The 19,114-nt window shown below is 42.9% G+C and overlaps 1 protein-coding gene across 1 annotated transcript; it reads right to left on the bottom strand.

The window, feature by feature from the left end:
• Window positions 1-5,860: 5,860 nt before the first annotated feature.
• On the bottom strand, window positions 5,861-13,667 carry LOC123723739 (uncharacterized). Its single transcript, XM_014209722.3, has 5 exons — window positions 13,152-13,667; window positions 9,507-9,643; window positions 9,168-9,356; window positions 7,452-7,524; window positions 5,861-7,348 (listed from the first exon to the last, which is right to left on the bottom strand). Exons 1-5 carry the CDS (start codon window positions 13,447-13,449, stop codon window positions 6,174-6,176), a joined length of 1,872 nt encoding a protein of 623 aa, XP_014065197.3. The 5' UTR covers window positions 13,450-13,667; the 3' UTR covers window positions 5,861-6,173.
• Window positions 13,668-19,114: the final 5,447 nt, after the last annotated feature.

The following is a 19,114-nucleotide window of genomic DNA, read 5'->3' as shown; positions in this document are numbered from 1 at the left end:
TTTGGGGGGGACAATTACATGAAATTTTCTCAAGAGCAATTCCTGAGGGGGACACCAAAAGTAGTGTTGTAACACATAACCTACATTGTAATATGGTAAATGTATATTGAGGAACCAAAGAAATAAGGTGTTTGCCGTACTCCTAACTACCGGTACCCAAAACTACACAACTACTCACAACAGCAATACCATTGCCTTTAACAAATCTTAGTTCAGTCACCAGTTTAAGTTGAGAGTGGGGGTATCCATGGCATTTTCCAATTATGTTCCTATTTTACAAGTAAAACAAATGGAGAACCTTTCATAATGTTGCCAAACAAAGACTCAACAAACTTACCTGAGACTCCCTGTCTCTGCCAGTCTGTCCCTGCATATCTGTCCCCAACTCTGCTGTCTGTGTGCCATCTGTTGCCTAATCTGCCTAATGACATCATTGTGAAACATTTCCATTAGAATTTCATTTCTTTCTTATGAACATTTTATCAACTAGTCTTTGAGATATTAGGCTACTAGGGTTCTTACTTTGCGTTTTGGTGTACTGAAAAATACTCTGATGTCCGTCTTTTATTTTTCTGCCATTTTTCTACCTGGCTGGCTGGCTACACACACACACAGTGTGTAGGCTATTTACAGTAGGAGATGGGCTTCTATCATCTTATCTTTTATCATTCTATTTGGGCTTCGATCTAAAAGGTAGCTAGCAAATGTGAAACGGATTAAAATGACAAGAGTTGACAGCTGTATGAGTTCACCATTTACACAACATATGCTGCAACCTTTTGTTATTTGAATAGTTTGTTTCATATTGGCTGGCTTCCAACAATAGCTGAATTTGCAAAGCTAGCGAGCACCAATTCAGTTTCAGTGGTGTTTGCTATAATCTTTGCTACCCGGGTTAAATAAAATAAATAAATAAAAGTTCCCTTGCGACAATTTAGCTTTTGCAACGAGACCATTAAATATATTTAAGACAATGGTAGAAGAGAGTGTAGTTCTGTTCAGTTTGGACTTCAGTTTATCGCTAACCTTATCACAGGGACTTTGAAGCACTAACTTACATCATCTGCATGCTGATCTCGGAATAAATTGACGATAGCAAAGATTCCATCTTTGACGAGGCCACATAAATGGAATAGGTACTAGCTAGCTTAATAGTTCATATTTGCGCGCTAGCTCTGCATATTCAGCTAGTGTGTGTGCGCGATTGACTGGATTAACCTCACGTCAGTTACGTTCATTGAGTGCCTTTCAGACAGTAGATACGACCCCTCTGTTACCTTGCCAGTGGATCAAACCATTGTGAGGAAAAGGGTGGGGGGTCGCAATCTTTTGAAACTTAAAAACGCGCTATTAAGTGTCTATAATCAGCACAATTGCTTTCATTGCGTATTATTAATATTATTTAAATTACATAGTTATGTTTCAGTGATATATTGGGGGGGACAAATCATATTTTTCCCAGGATGGGGGGGTCGTGTCCCCCCCGCGATTTCCGCCCCTGCCATGTAGCCTACCTAGCTAGTGAATATCCTATCCTTTAATATATAACACCACTGCTTTAGGAACCGAATGTTCAACAACAAATACTTCATCAATATAAGCAGCTAAAACACTGAAAGCATTGAATTGATTCACTTTCTTGCAGCTTCCTCTGGAGTCGCTGGTGGGGATCTTCCGGGACGTGCTGCGTGTGGATGGGAAGAGAGGCTACTGGAACCTGTCTCTGGTCTGCAGAACTTTTCACACCATCTTGAGAAATTAAATCATCAGGAAGTACTCCATAGGGAAGTTTAGTATCGACAGCGACACAAGTCTACAAGCTTATGGGACATATGCAGTTGTTTAGGAGAGTAACTCATTGATTCAATGTCATGCAGCGCTCTGAGAATAATTTCATAATTTATACCATACCGTTCTCCAAAAATCTTACCAGATAAAGCAACGTCTCAAATCTCATTCCATGATTGATTGTTACGTTGTTGCAAACATCATTGTAAGTCAACCCTGTGTGCAAACCAATGATTTATATAGTAGATGACTGAAATGGGGGCTCTGTTTTGAAGCCACCGTGCCTCCATCTTGCCACTCCCCCACCATTGTAAAGAAAATATTTTGGAAGCTTTAGACATGCATTTATTAATGTCTACATTTGTTTTTGCCACATTTATTATATTACAGAACCTGAATGCATACTTTGAGCTAAACATAAATTAAATTATATTATATGAGTTAAATATAAAAATACAATTTTCTTTAAAGTATTATTTTTTGAGATTACTAATGTTACGGTCCTCACTGCAACAACAAAAATACTTAAATACATTTAATTTTGTCCTTGAAATATTGAATTGAAATGGTGTAGAATTCCATTCATTCCTATGGAGAACTGCTCCTACTGGTGAGAGTCAATATGGCTGACCGGTGGCTTCAAAGCCTCTCAATGGCCAAATCAAAGCATTAGCAATCCAGGGTTTATATACATTGGCGCAAACACCAAAAAAAAAAAAGTGTGTCTCTCATAGACTTTAGATTCTTTACTTGTTAATTCATATTCCATGTATTCCATTCTGGTTTGTGTCTGACAATCTGTTCTGTGTTTCTTTTCCAGAGATCTGATCCTGAACCCCAGTAGTTACTGAAAGGAGAAGCCAGTACATTGTGGTTACAGGTTACTGTGAATGACGACATAAACCATTATATGCTCACTGCATGCTTGTTACTCTGCGTAGAACACTTAGTTGTTTAGCTATTACTGAGGACTATCTGAAATTCCTTTGGCTATTTAGCCATTCTATATCCAGATATTTAAATCTTTCTACTGTTACATTGTTCAGAGTTAGAGTGCATTCTCAGTGTGGTGCATCAGTTAGTTTGGAGACTACTAACCCTTAGCCTAGTCTTCGATTTACTTTTAAGTGAAGCAATTTTATACTTTTTAAAATCAGGTTGTATGGTGAGTCTGTATTGTTGTACTTGAACTAAATAGTAAATATACATTTTCTGAGGAAAAAGTGTGTTTGATTTATTTCACTATTTTAAAACATTTGATTCCTTTTAGTAGCTACAATATGATACAGCAGCAGGTGGCAATGTTGGAACTAACATAAGGTGTGTGTAACCAACCTTTATTTTTAAAAACGATCCAGGAAGTAGATGACATTTGTTTCCTTAACAAAAAAAGAATATGAAAATCGAGATGACTGCATTAAAAGATACATAGCCGTTCAATCAATTTAGTAAAATTTTGCGAACAAGCTACCGTCTCAAATTCTTCCCTCAATGTGTTTCATGACGTGTGAAAACATGCGCAATTATGCCCCCAATCTGTGATTTAGTGCATTATTATTGGGCATAGTAAGCCACCTCAATAGCCTATTTGCAACCATAAGCAGTAAAAAGTATGTGGACAGCCCTTCATATTAGTGGATTCGGCTATTTCAGCCACACCTGTTGCTGACAGGTGTATAAAATCGAGCACACAGCCATGCAATCTCCATAGACAAACACTGGCAGTAGAATGGTCCGTACTGACTTGCCTAGTAAAATAAAAAAGAGCTGAAGAGCTCAGTGACTTTCAACGTAGCACCGTCATAGGATGCCACCTTTCCAACAAGTCAGTTAGTCAAATTCCTGCCCTGCTAGAGCTGACCTGGTAATTTGAGAATTTGGCACTACATCCAACCGGTCTCGCAACCGCAGACCACGTGTAACCAAGCCAGCCCAGGACCTCCGCACACCAGCTTCTTCAAAAGCAGGATTGTCTGAGATCAGCCACCCGAACAGCTGATGAAACTGGGTATACACAACCGAAGAATTTCTGCACAAACTGTCTCAGGGAAGCTCATCTGCGTGCTCGTCGTCTTTACTAGGGGATTCACCTGATTGCAGTTCGGCATTGTAAACCGACTTCAGTGGGGCAAATGCTCACCTTTGATGGTCACTGGCACGCTGGAGAAGTGTGATTTTCACAGATGAATCCCAGGTTTCAACTGTACCTGGCAGATTGCAGTGTCCCATGGTGGCAGTGGGGTTATGGTAAGTGCAGGCATAATCTATAGACAGTAAACAAAATTGCATTTCATCGATGGCAATTTAAATGCAAAGAGATGCCGTGATGAGATCCTGAGGCCCATTGTCTTGCCATTCATCCGCTACCATCACCTCATGTTTTAGCATAATGCACGGCCCCATGTCGCAAGGATCTGTACACAATTCCTGGAAGCTGAAAATGTCCCAATTCTTCCATGACCTGCATACTCACCAGACGTGTCACCCATTGAACATGTTTGGAATGCTCTGGATCGACTTGTACGACAGCGTGTTCCAGTTCCTGCCAATATCCAGCAACTTTGCACAGCCATTGAAGAGGAGTGGGACAACATTCCACAGGCCACGATCAACAGCCTGATCAACTCTATGTGAAGGAGATGTGTAGCGCTGCATGAGTTAAATGGTGGTCACACCAGATACTGTCTGGTTTTCTGATCCACGCCCCTACTGTTTTTTTTTTAAAGGTATCTGTGACCAACAGATCTGTACTCCCAGTCATGTGAAATCCATAGATTAGGACCTAATGAATTTATTTATATTGGCTGATTTCCTTATATGAACTGGAACTCAGTCAAATCTTTGAAATTGTTGCATGTTGCGTTTATATTTTTGTTCAGAAAGTGTGTGTGTTGATGACCTATCCCACCCCAGGTTTAAACAAGATCATGGGGAGCTCTGCCTATTAATACAGTACAATATAGCTTCTAAGATCTGGTGAGAGCTCACACTGTTTTACCCAGGAAAGAGGCTGACTGGAATAACGTTCATTTGTTTCAGACAATGACACTTTTAAAGGTAGAGTCAGCGATATGACATAGATGGAGACGTAGATGCGTCGGTTCTGTTTAGAGGCAACCTTACATGAGTTGGGCTAACAAACAAAGGGATGGGTTAACAGCATGACATCGTGTTTAATATTTATCTGTGCCTTGACAAGAAATGTTATGACATTCTCCCCTGGGGTTCTATATTACTATTGAAATTAAAGGACTTATTTTGGCATGAAAATGACAAGACTTATTTGGAAATCTGATAATGCCAGAATTGTATTTTGTTATGATAAATCAATGTACTATTATTTCTAAATTGGAAATGGTATTACTTATTTTAATGACAGCGCAAGTGACATTTTGAAATCTCAGGACTTTTATTTGAGCATGACAAATTGACGGACTCTTATTTTGAAATCAGTAAAGCAGGAAGGATTTATTTTGGCGTGACATATCGTGGGAGTCTTATTTGGACGTGTGTTACATCCAGCTCAGAGTTACATCCTAATGGATGCTGAATGCAACTCTGAGCCGGATGCTGGATGTAACCCTCAGCCATAGGCTGGATTTTGGAGGCAACCGTATTACATCGAGAGCATCCTGACGGGTTGCATCACTGCCTGGTATAGCACCTGCACCGCCTCCGACCGCAAGGCACTACAGAGGGTAGTGCGTACGGCCCAGTACATCACTGGGGCCAAGCTTCCTGCCATCCACGACCTCTATACCAGGCGGTGTCTAAAAAATGTCAAAGACTCCAGCCACGCTAGTCATAGACTTATCTCTCTGCTACGCGGTCTAAGTCTAGGTCCAAGAGGCTTCTAAACAGCTTCTATCCCCAAGCCATAAGACTGCTGATTGGACATCTTTGTTATTATTTAGCTAGCAAACAAACTTTCCCCGAGTAAAACCATTTTGTGGTTAAACAATCTACTTCCGGAGACAGTTTACCGTAAACACCGAGATCACAGAGTTGTATTTGCTGAGATAAAGCTACATGTATTACTCTCATTCTGAAAGACATTACCTTTTTCAAATTTCCCATGAGTTGCTTTATTTCTTATGAACTTTAACACAAGCATGTTCATTGTGACAAAATCGTAGTTTTGCCTGATTATTTTCAACACTTTGCGTCACAAATACTGTAGGAATTTATACAATAAAAAGTTGAACATTTTAGACAATAATATAACAAACGTTTAGTGTCACTTCTTTTTATAACATTTTTACAAAAGTCTCCAGTCAGGGTAGAAAATAACAGGTAACAGGTAACAACCTTTAAGCCAGAACAATCATACACTTACAATTTACAATCAATTCAGAAAACACAATCCCAAATCCACACAGCACAACCTATAATTTCCGTGCATGAACTGTCTGGTGTCTTATCAGATTGCTCAGAAAGGAGAAGTTTTTTCCACACTGGGCGCAGTGGAACAGTTTCTCACCCGAATGGACGCTCTGATGCACTTTTAAATTGCTGGAATGAGAGAACTGTTTCCCGCATTGAGCACATCTGAAAGGTTTCTCCCCTGTGTGTACTCTCTGGTGCCGCTTCAGGCTGCACAGCTGGCTGAACTGCTTCCCACACAGGGCACACTCGTACGGTTTCTCCCCCGTGTGGACCCTCTGGTGCATCTTGAGCTGGCACAGGTGAGGGTACTCCCTCCCACAGAAGGTGCACCTGTAGGACTTCGCCCTCTCCGCTCTGTCCTGATGAGTCCCAGTCATGTCGCCCAGGTGGGTGTCGGGGGCGCTCCCAGGGAAATCCACCCAGGTGGGGTACTGCAGCTCCCCGGTTCCCTCGGCCAATGGAGCAGTGGCGGTGGTTGCGGGGTTCTGAAAGGTGCCGAGGCAGTTGTCAAAAGCGCTGTCCATGCCAATGGTGTAGAAGTGATTGTCAGGTGAGTTCTGTCTCGCTGCTGGCTGGACACCTGGGTGAGGATGATGATAAGTGTTACTCGAATGTCCTCCAAGAAGCATGGCATCTGCTTCACTATGTCCTCCTTGATGATGCCTGTGTTCCATGATGTCACCTTGTCTCCATGACGAGGGTGTGCCATCCCCATCGTCAACAGGAAGGGGGTCGATAACTATGACCTCAGACATGACCTCTGAATCGACCTGGGAATACTCGTGTTCACCCCTCACCTTCTGAGAAAGTGGGGGAATAGGGTTCACCTTTGTGAGAGGCGAGAGGCTTCCTGAGACCGTCTTGGCAGCATAACTAGAACAAGATGGCCGATCATTTGCTGCATCACTGACTCTTCGCTTACGGGAGTTTACAGGCAGATCGGTTGTTCTCTCTGGGTTTAGGCTGCGCTGCTGTTTAGCAACAGGTCCTGGACCTGTGAGTTGGAACCCCTGGCTCTGGCTCTCAGGCTCTGGGTCTGACTTGAAAACAGTGTCTGATCTGTTGACAGTCAATATGCTGTGTTTGGTTCTGAGCTGCTCAGTGAGCTCTGCTTGGTCAGTGTCTAGAGAGGTCTGTGTGTTTGGGTCTGTCATTCTGTGGCCACTATCAGTGCCTGAAGAGACAACAAAAGCATGATGGTCATATGCAGTCAAATAACACAATGAGGCTGTCAATCAGTATGTCATTTTTCATTACAGCAATATATTCATCATTACCTGGCATCTCCCTCAGACCCTCTTCTTTCTTCCATGGCTGGAGGTCTCTCTCCCCTTCCACAGTAGATTTGGCCTGAAAATAGGAGGAGGAATTAAGTTGACAGGCATGAGCTCAACAAAGCTCTCAAACAAATACAGGTCTATTATAACTCAGCTATTACTATGCTATAATATTGATCAAATGGCTTGAATTAAGTTGTTCCTTTACTGACTCAACTCATGGACACAGAAAATCTGAAGCTTCTCAAAACATATGAAACTAAAACTGGACCTCAATATTTCACTGTAATTTTGAAAGAAAAATGTCCTTTCCTTACAATATATTTAGGGTCAATCTGAGAATACATATTAAGAGTCAAGAAGCACCATGGGATTATTTGAAAAATATTATTTATTGATGGCATTATAGGAATGAATAAATAAACAGCAATAGCCATTGGTGAAATTGGTACAAAAGAACAGACAGTTTTTCAGTCTCACAGTACAATTTCTGCTATAACTTTAGTGTGAGGCACACAGTATTATTAGAAGAACACAACCATTATCAACCTTAACAGTCAATGTGAGTGATGCTGTTGGCCTTTTAAGAAGCCAAGAAAACGTAACAATCCTTGTAGATAATGTAAATACGAACCACGTTGTATTGTAGACGTATGAGACCAGGGTAAACATCCTGCAGACATACGACTACGTTAGAACCAATGACGTTTGAACTCGTGATATTGCTATAACAGCATTTTTCAATAGGAATCTCTTGTTCTGTGTCAGCTATCAATGATGAAGCTTCTGATGTCTTTTCAGATTGCTGGTGTGGGAGAACCTGCGCCCGCACTGTGCACAAATGAAGGGTTTCTCCCCGGTGTGGACGTTCTGGTGCATTTGGAGATGGCTGGCGCCCTCAAAGCTCTTCTCACAGAAGTTGCAGGCGAACCCCCGCTTCCTGGTGTGGATGACAGCGTGCTGCTGGAAGTCACTCTCGTGGACAAACTTCTTATGGCAGCTGGGGAAACCGTACTGTAGTTCTACGGTGCCAGGTGTAACATCCGTGGCAAGATTACTCAAATGACAAGAGGTTGTGGCGCTTGGTCTAAAATGGCTGACAGGAAGTGAGGTATGAGCTGGTTGTTGAATTCTTATTCCTGGTATTTCAGAGTGTCTATGGAGGCTTGCCAACGAACACCAACTATCTTTGTTGGCCTCACCTGCATTTCCTGTGTCTAGATGGGTGCCTGTATTTTTCTCTGAGGGCCGGAAGCCGGGTGAAACCAATTGCGTTGTGTTGTCTCTCATCGAATCGTGGCGAATCATTGGTGTGTTTCTGTTAAACACTCCCACTCCCTGCTTATTTCCAGTTCCATTGTCCTGTGGTGTAGTAGCTGTACCCACCTGACCCCACTCAAAACCTCTATCTACCTGCTGCCCACTAGATAGACTTCTCATTTCTATGTCTGAGCTAGTCTGTGTTTCTGGGCCCACTGGGCCACTTCCTAGGTCCATTACTTTAGTGTGAGCAGCAGAGGCACCATCATCAGTCGCTACTACCTCTCTCCACACCTGGTTTAAAGAATCTCTTAGGAGATTGAGGTCCCCGTTCATGTCACACTTAGTGTCCAGACTCTGTCTCTCTGCTTTGGGTTCAAATCCTGTGTACTGCTGTGGTCCCTGGTTCACAGTCCCTGTTTCTGATTGGAGGAGGATGGAGTCAGATCCACTGACCTCCATAGCGGTGTTGATGTTGTTGCCTCTGGGCTGGAAGGCAGGGTCTGCAGCCAGTTGGGTGGTTAGCTCTCTGCTGCCCTCCACTGTTCTGGTTGGGTGGCTGATCCTAGAGTCCTGGTCATCTGCTTCTCCCTCCACCTTGATGATGAGCAGGTCTGGTTCCCCTTCCTCTGTCTCTGCTGACTGCTGATGGGGTTAAGTGGGAGAGATGAGTGAGACAGATCATACACTATCTACTGAATGGAGATATGGTCATGACATGGGATTTAGTGAAATAAATAAAATTAGGCATCAGTCTGTGACAGTCTAAAATAGGCTGTTCAAATTGGAACTTACCTCATCACTTGTAGCATCCATATGCCTTGATGTAGAGACATCCTCTTGGTCCACGTCTATGGGCTGTCTGTCTCTTGGTATGCTGCTGTTCCCAAAACTCCTGTTGGAAAGTCTGGCTCTGCTTTGCCAAGTAGGTCCTGGAAATAAAGGGGAGGTTAATTTGACCCCATCCGTCAATGGTGTTTTACAAAGTACCAAGCAAGCATAATACCTTCATGATGTATGTTATGTGTCTGTAGAGATAGAAAGATCCTAGCTGTGTTGACAGTACAAAATCAGCATGATATATCCTCAAATCAAATTTTATTGGTCATGTCATGTACACATATTTTGCAGATGTTATCGCAGGAGTAGCGAAATGCTTGTGTTTCTAGCTCCATCAGGGCAGTAATACCTAGTGTAACACAGTGAAATGCTTGTGTTTCTAGCTCCATCAGGGCAGTAATACCTAGTGTAACACAGTGAAATGTTTGTGTTTCTAGCTCCATCAGGGCAGTAATACCTAGTGTAACACAGTGAAATGCTTGTGTTCCTAGCTCCATCAGGGCAGTAATACCTAGTGTAACACAGTGAAATGCTTGTGTTTCTAGCTCCATCAGGGCATTAATACCTAGTGTAACACAGTGAAATGCTTGTGTTTCTAGCTCCATCAGGGCAGTAATACCTAGTGTAACACAGTGAAATGCTTGTGTTTCTAGCTCCATCAGGGCAGTAATACCTAGTGTAACACAGTGAAATGCTTGTGTTCCTAGCTCCATCAGGGCAGTAATACCTAGTGTAACACAGTGAAATGCTTGTGTTTCTAGCTCCATCAGGGTAGTAATACCTAGTGTAACACAGTGAAATGCTTGTGTTTCTAGCTCCATCAGGGCAGTAATACCTAGTGTAACACAGTGAAATGCTTGTGTTTCTAGCTCCATCAGGGTAGTAATACCTAGTGTAACACAGTGAAATGCTTGTGTTCCTAGCTCCATCAGGGCAGTAATACCTAGTGTAACACAGTGAAATGCTTGTGTTTCTAGCTCCATCAGGGCAGTAATACCTAGTGTAACACAGTGAAATGCTTGTGTTCCTAGCTCCATCAGGGCAGTAATACCTAGTGTAACACAGTGAAATGCTTGTGTTCCTAGCTCCATCAGGGCAGTAATACCTAACAATACACACACATCCCAAAAATTTAAATAAAGGAATTAAGAAATATCAGAACGACCAATGTCAGAGTCCGGAATAAATATATATGTATATGATGGTATATATAGACAGTATGGACAGTATATTAATAGAAAAGGTGTGTAGAGCAGTAGTTATATAGGATGAGCCTTGACTAGAATATATCACATACATATAAAGTGGGTAAAACAGTATGTAAAGATTATTAAAGTGACCAGTGTTCAATGACTAGGGCAGCAGTCACTAAGGTGCAGGGTAGAGTATCGGGTGGTAGCCGGGCTTGTAACAGTGACTAAGTTCAGGGCAGGGTACTGGGCGGAGGCAGTCTAGTGGGGACAGTCTGATGGCCTGGAGATAAAAGCAGTTTTTCAGTCTCTCGTTCCCTGCTTTGATGCACCTGTAATGTCTCCACCTAGATAGTAGCGAGTGAACAGGCCATGGCTCGGGTGGCTGAGGTCCTTGATATTCTTCTTGGCCTTCCTGTGACACCGGTGCTGTAGATGTCCTGGAGGGCAGGCAAGGGTGCCCCCGGAAATACATTGGGCTAATCGCACCACCCTCTAGCCCTGCAGTTGCAGACGGTGCAATAGCAGTACCAGGTGGTGATACAGTCCAAAAGGATGCTCTCAATGGTGCATCTGTAGGTTTATAAAGGTCTTTGGGGCCAAGCCAAATTTCTTCAGCCTCTTGAGGTGGATCTCAATAATACATCTAGACCCGAACTGTATTGACAGTACATAAATCATGGCTGTATTATACTTGCTTTGAACTTTGTAAAACACAATTGATGGATGGGGTCAAATTGAAGATTCATGTTTTATTTTATTTATTTCACCTTTATTTAACCAGGTAGGCTAGTTGCGAACAAGTTCTCATTTACAACTGCGACCTGGCCAAGATAAAGCAAAGCAGTTCGACACATACAACAGAGTTTCATATGGAATAAACAAACATACAATCAATAATACAGTAGAAAAAGTCTATATACAGCATGTGCAAATGAGGAAGGATTAGGGAGGTAAGGCAATAAATAGGCCATGGTGGCGAAGTAATTACAATATAGCAATTAAACACTGGAATGGTAGAATGTGCAGAAGATGTATGTGCAAATAGAGATAATGGGGTGCAAAGGAGCAAGATAAATAAACAAATACAGTATGGGGATGAGGTAGTTGGATGGGCTATTTACAGATGGGCTATGTACAGGTGCAGTGATCTGTGAGCTGCTCTGACAGCTGGTGCTTAAAGCTAGTGAGGGCGATAAGAGTCTCCAGCTTCAGTGATTTTTGCAGTTCGTTCCAGTCATTGGCAGCAGAGAACTGGAAGGCGGCCAAAGGAAGAATTGGCTTTGGGGGTGACCAGTGAGATATACCTGCTGGAGCGCGTGCTACAGGTGGGTGCTGCTATGGTGACCAGTGAGCTGAGATAAGGCGGGGCTTTACCTAGCAGAGACTTGTAGATGACCTGGAGCCAGTGGGTTAGCTGACGAGTATGAAGCGAGGGCCAGCCAACAAGAGTGTACAGGTCGCAGTGGTGGGTAGTGTATGGGGCTTTGGTGACAAAACGGATTGGCACTGTGATAGACTGCATCCAATTTGTTGAGTTAAGTGTTGGAGGCTATTTTGTAAATGACGTCGCCGAAGTCGAGGATCGGTAGGATGGTCAGTTTTACGAGGGTATGTTTGGCAGCATGAGTGAAGGATGCTTTGTTACGAAATAGGAAGCCGATTCTAGATTTAATTTTGGATTGGCGATGCTTAATGTGAGTCTGGAAGGAGAGTTTACAGTCTAACCAGACACCTAGGTATTTGTAGTTGTCCACATATTCTAAGTCAGAACCGTCCAGAGTAGTGATGCTGGATGGGCGGGCAGGTGCAGGCAGCGATTGGTTGAAGAGCATGCATTTAGTTTTACTTGCATTTAAGAGCAGTTGGAGGCCACGGAAGGAGAGTTGTTTGGCATTGAAGCTCGTCTGGAGGTTAGTTAATACAGTGTCAAAAGAAGGGCCAGATGTATACAGAATGGTGTCGTCTGTGTAGAGGTGGATCAGAGAATCACCAGCAGAAAGAGCGACGTCATTGATGTATACAGAGAAGAGAGTAGGCCCGAGAATTGAACCCTGTGGCACCCCCATAGAGACTGCCAGAGGTCCGGACAACAGGCCCTCCGATTTGACACACTGAACTCTATCTGAGAAGTAGTTAGTGAACCAGGCGAGGCAATCATTTGAGAAACCAAGGCTGTTGAGTCTGCCAATAAGAATGTGGTGATTATGAATACGGCTGCACAGTAATGTCTCTTATCGATGGCGGTTATGAAGTCGTTCAGGACCTTGAGCGTGGCTGAGGTGCACCCATGACCAGCTCTGAAACCAGATTGCATAGCGGAGAAGGTACGGTGGGATTCGAAATGGTCGGTAATCTGTAATTTAATTGAAGATACGTGCACATTGTCAAATTCATCATCATCACCAACCTGTCGTTGCCGTCTCTCGATGGTTGTGTCTGTTTAGCAGGCGTATTCCATGGAAGCGGTTGTGGACGGACCCCTCTGAAAACTTTGTTCTCTCTGCTCGAAACCTGGCGATCTGAAGTTCCATCAATTTCAATTTCCTCCGGAGAAATTCGTTGTCCTTGTGGCTTTGAGTCATCTTCAGGTGTACAACGGCATAGCCATCGTCAACAACTTTGCAGATTTCGGCTACAGCAGCGTTGGCTAGCACCTCCATGATTGAGGCTATCTGCGCCTGGAAGTCGACCACGGAACCCGACATTGTTCTCCAGAAGCTTTTGGTCCCTTTTCAATATGAAAACAGTCTATATGTTTTCTATATTATGAGTATCTACAGTTATCTAGCAAGCTATTAAAACAAATGCAATCATATCAGAAACAAAACATGGATAGCTAGCTTTGTTTGTAGCTCGCTGGTGAGATTATTTTCCCTGTTCCTCATCACAGTAATGTAATCATATGCTGGATGGTAGAGTTGAAAGTTGGACACCGCCACCTACTGTATAGGAGTGCTGCACAATAACAACAATGTTGTAGCTATGTAATAAACAACAGGTTCTCTGGCGTAAACCATTTTTCATGATTTTTCTAAAATAAAGCATTTAACTATTTCTAGGATCAACAAAGAGTTCATTGATTTAAAAAAAAGTAAATTACAACAGTATGACAGACTAGCCTACTATACATATATGTGAATTCCATCAACATCTTTACAGCCTATTAATCTGATAGTAAATCGAAAGTATATTGTTGACAGGCAAATGGAAATAATTTTTCAATTCATGTTCACCTATACACATTCATAAGGATGTAAAAAACATTTACTTGTCATCACTTATACATTATCAATCCACTCTGGACCAAGCATCAAGCCAGTTGAACTGAAAACACAAGCACTACACATAGAGGGTAGCGTTCAATGTGGAAACCACTCAAACGGTTAAAAACACATGGACCCAGTGTTCATATGAAAACCCCAGTAGTGTGAAGCCGAGCCATTCCCCTTAAATCTAGGGCCAGGTTTTCCCTGGTCTGGTCACGTGGTGAGGAAAAACTCCTGCCCCTGCCTTTCATTATGTCAGGTGGAGCAGTGTGAAGTTGTCCCTAGATGCTGATCTTGGGTCAGTTTTAGATTTTTTTTCCATTAATGGTTAACGTTTTCCATGTCTTTGGGGAACATGTTGGAGAGTAATCCTTGGGGATGAGAAGTGTCCTCCTGACAAAACGCAGAGCGAGGGAGAACTGTAGGGTTGAGGTCCAAGTTGCCAGATTTCAATGGACAACTTGCAACTTGCACCTTGATCCTACAGTTGTCCCTTACTCTGCGTTTTGAGTGTCAGGGGGACACTTCTCTGTCTATACAGACTCTATTCCCCCTCTTTGACAGTAGTTTGGCCTGAAAGGAGGAGGGAGGAATTAAATGGACAGGCATGAGCTCTACAAAGCTCTAAAACAAATGCAGGTCTATTATAACTCAGCTATTACTAGGCTATAATATTGATCAAATGGCTTGAATTAAGTTGTTCTTTTACTGACTTAACTCATTGACACAGAACATGTCAATCTTCTCTGTTCTCAAAACATTTGAAAGTCAAATTGGACTGCATTAATTTCCTGTACTTTTGAAAGGAAAAAATCCTTTCCTTCCAACTTCCTGATTTAATTTGGAAGCAATGTGAGAATATATATTTAGGGTCAATCTATTAAAGGTCACTATATATTTAGGGTAAATGTATTATGCCTGCTTGACAGATACACCCATCTAGTACCGGATCGGACCCCCTGTTTCCTCCAGAACAGCCTGAATTCTTCGTGGGAATTGATTCTACAAGTCTGAAACGTTCCACAGGGATGTTGGTCCATGTTGACGCGATGGCATCACACAGTTGCTGCAGATTGGATGGCGGTACACCCCCGCCACCAGCCTGTACCGTTGACACCAAGCAGGATGGGTCCATGGACTCATGCTGCTTACGTCAAATCCTGACTCTGCCATTAGCATGACGCAACAGGAAACGGGATTAGTCGGACCAGGCAATGTTTTCCACTCCTCATTGTTGTTGATTGCGTGCCCACTGGAGCAGCTTCTTCTTGTTTTTAGCTGATAGGCGTACAACCCGATGTGGTTGTCTGCTGCAACACCCCATCCATGACAAGGACCGATGAGTTGTGCTTTCCGAGATGCCGTTCTGCACACCACTGTTGTACTACGCCATTATTTGTCTATTTGTGGCCTGCCTGCTAGCTTGCACGACTCTTGCCATTCTCCTTCAACCTCTCTTATCAATGAGCTGTTTTCACCCACAGGACTGCCGCTGACTGGATGTTTTTTGTTTGTCGCTCCATCCTCAGGAAACCCTACACACTGTCGTGTGTGAAAAGCCCTGGAGGTCGGACATTTCTGAGATACTGGACCTGGCGTGCCTGGCATCGACGATTCTAACGTTTAATCGAACAGTAACATTGCCTCGATGCCTGTCTGCCTGGTTTGTATAGCAAGCCACGGCCATGTGACTCACTGTCTAGGAGCGTTCCATTTTCTTGAACGGGGTGGTGTACCTAATAAACTGGGCGGTGAGTGTATATTTAGGGTCAATATATATTTAGGGTCAATCTATATAGGGCCAATCTATATAGGATCAATCTATATATAGGGTCAATCTATACTGAACAAAAATATAAACGCAACATGCAACAATTTCAAAGATTTTACTGAGTTACAGTTCATACAAGGAAATCAGTCAATTGAAATAAATAAATTAGGCCGTAATCTATGGATTTCACATGACTGGGAACACAGACATGCATCCTTTGTTCAGATACCTTCAAAAAGGCGTGGATCAGAAAACCAGTCAGTGTCTGGTGTGACCACCATTTGCCTCATGCAGCACAACACATCTCCTTCACATAGAGTTGATCAGGCTGTTGATTGTGGCCTGTGGAATGTTGTCCCACTCTGCTTCAATGGCTGTGTTGCTTGATATTGGCGGGAACTGGAACACACTGTTGATCCCAAGCATCCAAAACATGCTCAATTGGTGACATGGTGAGTATGCAGGCCATGGAAGAACTGAGACATTTTCAGCTTCCAATAATTGTGTACAAACCCTTGCGACATGGGGCCGTACATTATCATGCTGAAACATGAGGTGATGGCGGCGGATGAATGGCACGACAACGGGCCTCAGGATCTCGTCACGGTATCTCTGTGTATTCAAATTGCCATTGTTAAAATGCAATCGTATTCGTTGTCCGTAGCTTATGCTTGCCTATACCATAACCCCACCGCCACCATGGGGCACTCTGTTCACAACGTTGACATCAGCAAACTGCTCGCGCACACAACGCCATACATGTGGTCTGCAGTTGTGAGGCCAGTTGGACGTACTACCAAATTCTCTACAACGACATTGGAGGCAGCTTATGGTAGAGAAATGAACATTCAATTCTCTGGCATCAGCTCTAGTGGATATTCCTGCAGTCAGCCTGCCAATTGCACACTCACTCAAAACTTGAGACATCTGTGGCATTGTGTTGTGCAACAGAATGGCACATTTTAGAGTGGCCTTTTATTGTCCCCAGCACAAGGGGCACCTGTGTAATGATCATGCTGTTTAATCAGCTTATTGATATGCCACACGTGTCAGGTGGATGGATTATCTAGTTACAATACTCACTAACAGGGATGTAAACACATTTGTGCACATCATTTTAGAGAAATAAGATTGTGCGTATAGAACATTTCTGGGATATTTTATTTCCGCTCATGAAACATGGGATCAACATTTACATGTTGTGATTAGATTTTTGTTCAGTGTATACAGGGCCAATATACACTGAGTGTACAAAACATTAAGAACACCTTCCTAATATTGAGTTCCACCCCTTTCGCCCTCAGAACAGCCTCAATTCATAGGGCATGGACTACAAGGTGTTGAAAGCATTCCAGAGGGATGCTGGTCCATGTTGACTCCAATGCTTCCCACAGTTGTGTCAAGTTGTCTGGATGTCTTTTGGGTGGTGGACCATTCTTTATACACAAGAAACTGTTGAGCATGAAAAACCAAGCAGCGTTGCAGTTCTTGACATATTCAAACCGTCCGAATTATCTTTATACACATGGGAAACTGTTGAGCATGAAAACCCAGCAGCGTTGCAGTTCTTGACAAATTCAAACCATCCGATTTGACCCATCTGTCCGGCCGACCGGTCCCACCTGTCCAGCCGACCGGTCCCACCTGTCCGGCCGACCGGTCCCACCTGTCCGGCCGACAGGTCCAATCTGTCCGGCCGACCGGTCCCACCTGTCCGGCCGACCGGTCCCACCTGTCCGGCCGACCGGTCCCACCTGTCCGGCCGACCGGTCCAATCTGTCTGGCCGACCGGTCGGAGGAGAAAGAAAGAGTCAGAGAGAGAGAGACAAAAGAACATCAACATGACCTTTCGTGATGTGACGAGGAAGATAGCCAAATTGTTGGTATGGCGCAACAACACTCGTGTAAATATTCCCCTTCGATGGAATTGTGAACCTTTCTGCAGATGCATTCATATCATATCTAATTCAATACATTTGAATTTATCTGTTCATAAAAAGTCAATTTTCTTTCTCTCAATCTTTCATTTACATAGGTCAGGGTTGAGCTGGGCTGGACCAAGAGTGTAAAAGGTTACCGCTGGTGAAAAGTCAGTGATAAAAATATATTCACTGGGCAAAAACTGGTTGAATCAACTTTGTTTCCACGTCATTTCAACCCCAAAAAATCTATGTGATGACATTGAATCAATGTGGAAAACTGATTGGATTTTCAAAAAGTCATCAACATAAGGGCATTTAGTCTTTTTTTCACCAAACTTTTAACCTAAATCCAATGACATTGTGTCTTTTTTTGTTGATTTCATGTTAATTGACAACTGAACCAAATGTTAATCAAAACTAGACGTCAGTCTGGGCCCAGTGGGATGTTAGTCTGTCAGCCCGATCTACTTTGACATCTTCCTCTCTCTTTCCCAACTTTCTCCCCTCCTCTGGCTCTCTCGCTCTATTCCTGACACAGGCCTGATGAGCTGGACTCAGGTACAGAATAGACAGATAGCACCAGTCAGCCGGCCAGATAGTAACAGATGGGTCCGGTTTATCTCGTGCCAATTCACTCTCTGGATGGCACACATACACAATCCATGTCTCAATTGTCTCAATGCTAAAAACTACTTATTTAGCCTGTCTCCTCCCCTTCATCGACACTGATTGAAGTGGATTTAACAGGTGACATCAATAAGGGTATTTAGGGTCAAGAAGCACCATGGAATTCTTTGAAAAATATGATTTATTGATGGAATTATAGGATTTAAAGAACAAACAGCAACAGCCATTGGTGAAATTGGTACAAAAGAACAGACAGTTTTTCAGTGTCACAGTACAATTTCTGCTATAACTTTAGTGTGAGGCACACAGTATTATTAGAACACAACCATGATCAACCTTAACAGTCAATGTGAGTGATGCTGTTGGCATTTTAAGAAGCCAAGAAAACGTAACAATCCTTGTAGATAATGTAAATACGAACCACGTTGTATTGTAGACGTATGAGACCAGGGTAAACATCCTGCAGACATACGACTACGTTAGAACCAATGACGTTTGAACTCATGATATTGCTATAACAGTTGTTTTCAATAGTGTTAGGTTCTAATTCTCAGAGTAAACAACTCAACAGACACTATGAAAGCTTAACCAAGTTTATTCTCCCAGAGGATCAATACAGCTGCATTAGACAAAACACGTTTCCACCAACACAAGTATATATACTCCAATTCAGATGCACTCCTCCTCCTCTCCAATCCTTCCATCTGTTATGGTTTGACAGGAAGACGAAGTGATGGGGTAATTAACCGTTGTTTCTCCCTTAAGGAGATCTGACCTGACCTCA

This window comes from Salmo salar, chromosome 08 (assembly GCF_965601325.2).
Source record: "Salmo salar chromosome 08, fSalSal1, whole genome shotgun sequence".
NCBI lineage: Eukaryota > Metazoa > Chordata > Actinopteri > Salmoniformes > Salmonidae > Salmo > Salmo salar.
This window is presented reverse-complemented; position numbering and strand designations above follow the sequence as displayed.

Coding starts and splice junctions, on each gene's coding strand:
- LOC123723739 (XM_014209722.3), bottom strand. CDS start 13,449: ATGTCGGGTTCCGTGGTCGACTTCCAGGCGCAGATAGCCTCAATCATG. Junction 9,644..13,151: donor TCGAGAGACGGCAACGACAG/GTTGGTGATGAT, acceptor CTTTATTTCCAG/GACCTACTTGGCAAAGCAGA. Junction 7,349..7,451: donor GGGTCTGAGGGAGATGCCAG/GTAATGATGAAT, acceptor TTGTCTCTTCAG/GCACTGATAGTGGCCACAGA.